Consider the following 7,300-nt stretch of genomic DNA (forward strand, 5'->3'; position numbering starts at 1 on the left):
CTAGGAAACTTTTGTCCTTGCACCTGTGACATCTTCGACTTTCTATAATAATTGTAAATTGATACAAATAACTTTGTACCTGTTGTCTTTTGGCGTTATAATGAATCGCCTGCTTTGGTGGTGTATAAGCTTCTTCTGGCGGTGTTGATAATCTCGCCTTTCTTTGCTGTATCTTTTTCTGACGTACCCAACTCGTAAGACTTACAGGTGACGCCAAGGCCTTGCAACCTTGTATAATTTTTCTTTTTGTGACGCACCCAACTCGTAAGACTTACAGGTAACGCCAAGGCTTTGCAACCTTTTTAATTTTTCTTTTTCTGACGTACCCAACTCGTAAGACTTACAGGTAACGCCAAGGCTTTGCAACCTTTTTAATTTTTCTTTTTCTGACGTACCCAACTCGTAAGACTTACAGGTAACGCCAAGGCTTTGCAACCTTTTTAATTTTTCTTTTTCTGACGTACCCAACTCGTAAGACTTACAGGTAACGCTAAGGCCTTTCAACCTTGTTTATTTTTCTTTTTCTGACGTACCCAACTCGTAAGACTTACAGGTAACGCCAAGGCCTTTCAACCTTGTTTTATTTTTCTTTTTCTGACGTACCCAACTCGTAAGACTTACAGGTAACGCCAAGGCTTTGCAACCTTTTTAATTTTTCTTTTTCTGACGTACCCAACTCGTAAGACTTACAGGTAACGCCAAGGCTTTGCAACCTTTTTAATTTTTCTTTTTCTGACGTACCCAACTCGTAAGACTTACAGGTAACGCCAAGGCTTTGCAACCTTTTTAATTTTTCTTTTTCTGACGTACCCAACTCGTAAGACTTACAGGTAACGCCAAGGCTTTGCAACCTTTTTAATTTTTCTTTTTCTGACGTACCCAACTCGTAAGACTTACAGGTAACGCCAAGGCTTTGCAACCTTTTTAATTTTTCTTTTTCTGACGTACCCAACTCGTAAGACTTACAGGTAACGCCAAGGCTTTGCAACCTTTTTAATTTTTCTTTTTCTGACGTACCCAACTCGTAAGACTTACAGGTAACGCCAAGGCCTTTCAACCTTGTTTTATTTTTCTTTTTCTGACGTACCCAACTCGTAAGACTTACAGGTAACGCCAAGGCTTTGCAACCTTTTTAATTTTTCTTTTTCTGACGTACCCAACTCGTAAGACTTACAGGTAACGCCAAGGCTTTTCAACCTTGTTTTATGGTTCAGCGCTCACATCTGAGTTGATCTTTGATAAAGATTCGGAGCTCAAGTTTGAGATAACCATTTTCATTGATTCAGAGCCCGTAACTTAATCAGGTTGACGCAAATATTTTGACATATGCAAGAAGATATAAACTACTAGAATTTTGAAATTCAATGAGCCTCGATAAAAACCCCAGTTAAAACAGGGGAAAAGAGTGTCTCATTGTCTTTTTATTCATTTATGAAAACGGTTCTTATACATCATTAAAAAAAAATATTGCTTAAAAGAAGAGAATGGTTTTACTTATTCTTCCACCAGAAACGCGTTGCCCCGCGATTAGCTGTAGTAGAACTTTAAGTTTGCTATGTTCCACGTCCTGGGGAGGATTCTTCCTTCCATGGTCTCTAGACGATATGCTCCTCCTTCGAAAGCTTCTTGCACCCGAAAGGGGCCTTCCCAGTTTGCCGCGAACTTTCCTCCTTTATCCTTTCCCATAGGTCTTTTCAGCACTAGATCGCCCTCTTGGAAACTCCTTTGTTTGACTCTCGTATTATAACGCCTAGCGGCCCTTTGCTTTATGGCGAATTCTCTGAAATGCGCTCTTTCTCTTCTTTCCTCGATCATGTCTAGGTTCTCTTCCAAAGCTCTGTCGTTCTCTTCCTGCGTCGTGTTTTCTCTGCGCCAACTAGGAGGATTTATTTCCACCGGGATCATCGCGTCTGAACCATAGACCATTGTAAATGGCGCTTCTCCTGTCGAGGATTGGGGAGTGGTGTGGTACGACCAGAGGATGGGTGAGATGTGGGCTACCCAAGCTTCGCCTTTGCTATCTAGCCTTCTTTTTAAGGCTCTTAGTATCACCTTATTTGCTGACTCTGCTTGTCCGTTAGCTTGTGGGTGCTCCACTGATATAAAGGTGTTTTTGATTCCTTTGCTTCGACAGAATTCAACGACCTTTTCGCTGGCAAACTGTGTACCGTTGTCGGATACGATATATTTGGGCAGTCCAAATCTGCAGATGATTTTCTTCCAATAAAAGATTTTTACCTGTTCCGCCGAGATGCTGGATACCGGTTCTGCTTCGATCCATTTTGTAAAGTAGTCCACGGCGACGATGATCCATCGCGCTTGTTTATAGCCAACCGGAAATGGACCAACGATATCTACGCCCCACATGAAAAAGGGCCAAGGGGATAATACTGACTTTAGTGGCTCCCCTGGAACGTGATGCAGGTTGGCGTGTCTTTGACATTTGTCGCAGTTTCTTACATACATGGCAGTATCATCATGTATATCTGGCCAATAAAATCCTGCTCTTAATATCTTTCCTGCTAATGCTCTTGAACCGATATGACTACCACATGATCCTTCGTGTACTTCAGACATGATGCGCTTGGCTTCTTCGGTACTGACGCATAAAAGGAGGGGGGACGCGAATCCCCTCTTATATAGCTTATCCCCTACCATTGAATACCATGCCGCCATTTTCCTCAATTTAAAAGCCTTTTCCCTTTCTTTCGGGAGTTCATCCTTTTGGAGGTACCGGATAATGGGCGATCTCCAGTCTTCTTCTTCTATTACCATCATCATCTCTTCTCCGCTGATGCTGGGGGTTTTTATAGTCTCTTGAATAACGGTTCTATGGCTTCCTGGTTTTTTTGTGCTCGCCAGCTTTGACAATAGATCTGCTCTCATGTTTTGTTCACGGGGAACGTAAACTAATTCGAAAGAATCGAAATGCTTAGCTAGGTTTTGAACTCTTTCTACGTATTTGATTAACTGTGGCTCCTTCGTTTGAAACTTCCCTGATACTTGGTTGGTTACCAGTTGGGAATCACTCATGGCCCTTAACTCTTTTACCTCCATATCGCTTGCTAGCTTCATTCCTGCTATCAAAGCTTCGTATTCTGCTTGGTTGTTACTAGCTTTGAAGGCGAAACGTAGTGATTGTTCTATCATAACGCCATCTGGTCCTTCCAGTACTATTCCGGCTCCACTTCCTCGCACATTGGAGGCCCCGTCAACTGAGAGTGTCCAAGACGCCGTTTTCTCTGTTGTTGGCGGAGTAGACATTTCCAATACAAAATCAGCTAGTCTTTGTGACTTAATGGCCCCTCTAGGCGAGAAGGTGATGTCAAATTCTGATAATTCAACGGACCATGCTACCATCCTCCCTGCCAAGTCTGGCTTTCGGAGGACGTTCTTGATAGGGTAATCTGTTCTAACAACTACCTGGTGGCTTTGAAAGTACTGCCTTAATTTTCTGGCTGTGACAACTACCGCGAGAGATAACCTCTCTATTCTTTGATACCTTGTTTCTGCTCCCCTCAGGGTTCTACTTACGAAGTATATAGGTTTTTCTTCGCCCTCTATTTCTTGAACTAGAGCTGTACTCATGGCTCTATCCGAAACTGCGAGATATAGGTAAAGGGTGTTACCTGGTAATGGGCGTGTCAAGATGGGTGGTGATGCTAGGAACTCCTTTAGTTGTCTGAAGGCTTCTTCACATTCTGGTGTCCAGGAGAATCTCTCATTTTTCCTCATGTCTATGATGGCTTGGCATTTTTCGGGGTTAGCCTCTATTCCTCTGCTGGTGAGCATAAACCCTAAGAATTTTCCGGCTTGTACTCCAAAGGAACACTTTGCTGGGTTTAGTCTCATGTTGTACTTTCTTACTGATCCCATGATGTCCAACAGATCATCATCATGGCGACTTCCCTCGGAAGTTTTTACTACCATGTCGTCGATATATACCTCTAAGTTCTTCCCTATTTGCTTGGCGAAAACCCTGTCCATCAACCTTTGGTATGTTGCTCCCGCATTCTTCAATCCAAAAGGCATGACGTTGTAAAAGTAATTGCATGTGTTCGACATAAAGGCTGTGTGGCAGGCGTCTGAGGGGTTCATCTTTATTTGATTGTATCCGGAGTAGGCGTCCATGAAACTCAGCATCTTGCACCCCGAGGCGCCATCAATTAACCTGTCTATGTTGGGTAGGTGATATGGATCTTTGGGACACGCCTTGTTTAAGTCTGTGAAATCCACGCACATTCTCCACTTCCCGTTGGCCTTTTTCACCATGACGACATTTGCCAACCATGAGGGGTATTTTATTTCTTCGATGAATCCCGCTTCCTTTAGTTTCTCTACCTCTTCTGCTATAGCGACTCGTCTTTCTTCCCCCACCTTCCTTTTTCTTTGGGAAACTGGTTTTGTGCTGGGTGATATTGAAAGTTTGTGTGTTATCACCCCTTCGTCTATCCCTGGCATATCCGAAGGCTTCCATGCGAATAGATCAGCGTTATCCTTCAAGATTTTGATGATTCGTCTCCTCTCTTCGCTGGGCAATGCTGTTCCCAAGCTGGTTGTCTGGTGTGGGTCATTGCCAATTTGAACCTGCTCCAAGTCTTCTATAGGACTTACCCTTCGATCCTGAAATTCCTCCCTCGGATCCATATCTGCGCTCTCTATGATGTTTATGCCGCCTGGAATTGCGGCCTGTTTTCTTTCGAATTTTCCGCTTGCGCTGGAAGTTCGGTGTCGTATCTTTAAGCTGGATTCGTAGCATTTCTTGGCGAGAATCTGATCGCCCCTTACTGTTCCTACTTCCCCATTCTCAAGGGGGTATTTTATTGCTAGGTATAGAGTGGACATGGCCGCCCCTAATGTGTTAAAGGCGGGCCTTCCTATAATAATATTATAGGAGGTAAAAGGAGTTTTAACTACCAGGTATCGCACCTTGATAGTTTTGGCGTTGCTGCCTTCTCCAAACGTGGTAAGAAGAGAGGCATAGCCCATTACATCCACTTGTTCGCCAGAGAACCCAACCAGGGTTCCGGAGTATGGCTGCAGTTGCTCTTCTGCCAATTGCATGGCCTTGAAAGCTTCCCAGTACATAATGTCCGCTGAACTCCCTGAGTCTATCAATACCCTTTTTACGTCACAGTTCAAAATTTGGACTTGTATCACTAATGGATCATCGTCATGAGGTGCTACCTCCATACCATCCTTTGCAGTGAACGCCAAATCTGGTACGTCTAATGGCTGGGGTTGACTTACGAGGTATATTTCCGAGATGGCTCGGCGTACATACCTTTTCCTTGCTGAGCTTGATTCGCCCCCGCCTGAGAATCCTCCTGCTATTGTATTCACGGAGATTCTCCCCTTGGGAGGCTCTCTATTTGGCCCAGGAGGGTCTCGTGGCTCCTGTCGGGGGACTTTTGGCACGACAACCCGCCCTTGGGCGGCGTCGTCAATGAATTTGCGAAGGTGTCCGCTTTTTATCAGTTCTTCGATTAAATCTCTTAAGCGGAAGCATTTTTCTGTGGAGTGACCTCTACACCTGTGATATGCGCACCAGGCGTTATCGTCCAGCCCCATGGGAATGTTACTGGTTCTCCTTGGGGGGAGGCTGGCCAAACCAGTGGCCAGAATTTCGTTTAAGACGTAAACTTTTGAGGCGTTTAATGGCGTGAGGTCTTCATTGGCGGGATGATTCCTGAATTCTCTTCTGGGCGGTTGGCGGTAGGGCTTCCCATGATGCCTCTGCCATGGGTCTCCTTGGTGGCCTCCCATTTTTGGTCGTGGGTGTTCGGGCGCTCTAGTGGCACGGCCCACGTATTCCTTCTCCTTAACGTCTCTTTGCCTTTTCTCGGCGTTACTTTCTTCGCCCTTGATATAACACTCCGCCCTCTTGTTCACCTCTTGCATTGACGAGGCTGGCTTTTGGGCTAAGGACTCGTTGAAATGTCCTGCTCTTAGCCCATTGTGGAAGGCTGCCACGAACATCTCCTGATTTGGATTTGAGACTTTGATGGTGGCTTCGCTAAATCTGGCGAGGAAGTTTCGCAATGACTCGCCATGGTTTTGGCGGATGGAGAAAAGACTGGTTGATGTGACTTTCACGTGTTTCGATCCAGCGAACTGGTGAATAAATTTTTTATGAAAGTCAGCATAACTCTCAATTGAGTTCTTTGGAAGGTTCATGTACCAACGTAGGGCGACATCCTTGAAGGTGCCGGCTAGTAGTTTACACTTTAGATGTTCCGGAGCGTTGATTATGGCGGTTTGTGTTCCAATTGCCATCAGGTGTTCCCTTGGATCCGTGTTTCCGTCGAAGGTAGGAAGATGAGGAACCTTGATTGTTTCCACCACTTGGGCATCCCACAAGTGTTGTGCTAAGGGCTGTACGTCCATGACGCCCTCCCCCTCCTCCTCCTCCGAAATCAATTTCGCTTTCTCTTTTTCATTAGTTCTCTCGGCTTCGATGGCCGCAATCTGAGTTTGTAAGCGCCGTATTTCTACAACGGCGGCTTGCAAGGTGTTAACGCTAGAGCTATCGTTGTTTCCATGTTCTCCAGCCATGTGAAGATGTTTGATTTTTCGTCTAGTTCCTGTGATAGGCTGGGATCAAATGATTTTACCGCAGCCCCACGGTGGGCGCCAAAATGTTCTGGTAAAAAATAAGGGGGTTTGTATTATTGATCAAATGGTGTGATTACACTCAGTTCAATCCCAACAACCCTGGGAGTTTTATAAGTCAGAATTCGATCCCTTTACCAATGAAAGTATGGAGCTATTTATAGAGCTTCTAGTCTTCTTCTCCAAGCAAGGGTTCCTGAAAATCCGGTCCTTAGCATCTTCTTCGGTGATGCAGCGTGAAAATAGGGATGAGAGCCTTGGTTTCCAAGCTATGGCAGTTACCAGAAGTTTATTTCTTCTTTCTTAAGTTAGCGGTTGATACCAGGAAGGGGAAGATATTTACCGCAGCATTGGATTCGCCCTCTTTGGCGTTGCTTTAAGGTTGCCAGTCACGCCTTAGCTTCTAATCGCCTATTGGACGCTCTAGGGTTTAGTTGATTTGGGCTTATCATTCTTTTTACTCTAATTGGGCTTACTGGATATTCTCTTAAGCCCATTGCCCAGTCCAGATAGTAATAATAAGAAGATAAGGTAAATTTGATTAACTATTTTAAAAGTCTCTTAAAAAGGAACAAATGGAGTACTGTGTCAGGCTTTTCATGGGATTTTAAAAGACTTTTTTATGACAAAAAAATCTTGAGGTATTCAATCAAGACTTTTAAAAAAAATAAATAAATCTTGTGGTATT

General features: G+C 44.3%; 1 protein-coding gene across 1 annotated transcript; it reads right to left on the bottom strand.

Moving 5' to 3' along the window:
- On the bottom strand, window positions 1–5,766 carry LOC123886246. The gene is made up of 2 exons (XM_045935581.1): window positions 4,441–5,766; window positions 1–42 (listed from the first exon to the last, which is right to left on the bottom strand). The coding sequence occupies exons 1-2, from the start codon at window positions 5,764–5,766 to the stop codon at window positions 1–3; spliced, it is 1,368 nt and encodes a 455-aa protein (XP_045791537.1).
- Window positions 5,767–7,300: the final 1,534 nt, after the last annotated feature.

Source organism: Trifolium pratense, linkage group LG5, assembly GCF_020283565.1.
Source record: "Trifolium pratense cultivar HEN17-A07 linkage group LG5, ARS_RC_1.1, whole genome shotgun sequence".
Lineage (NCBI taxonomy): Eukaryota > Viridiplantae > Streptophyta > Magnoliopsida > Fabales > Fabaceae > Trifolium > Trifolium pratense.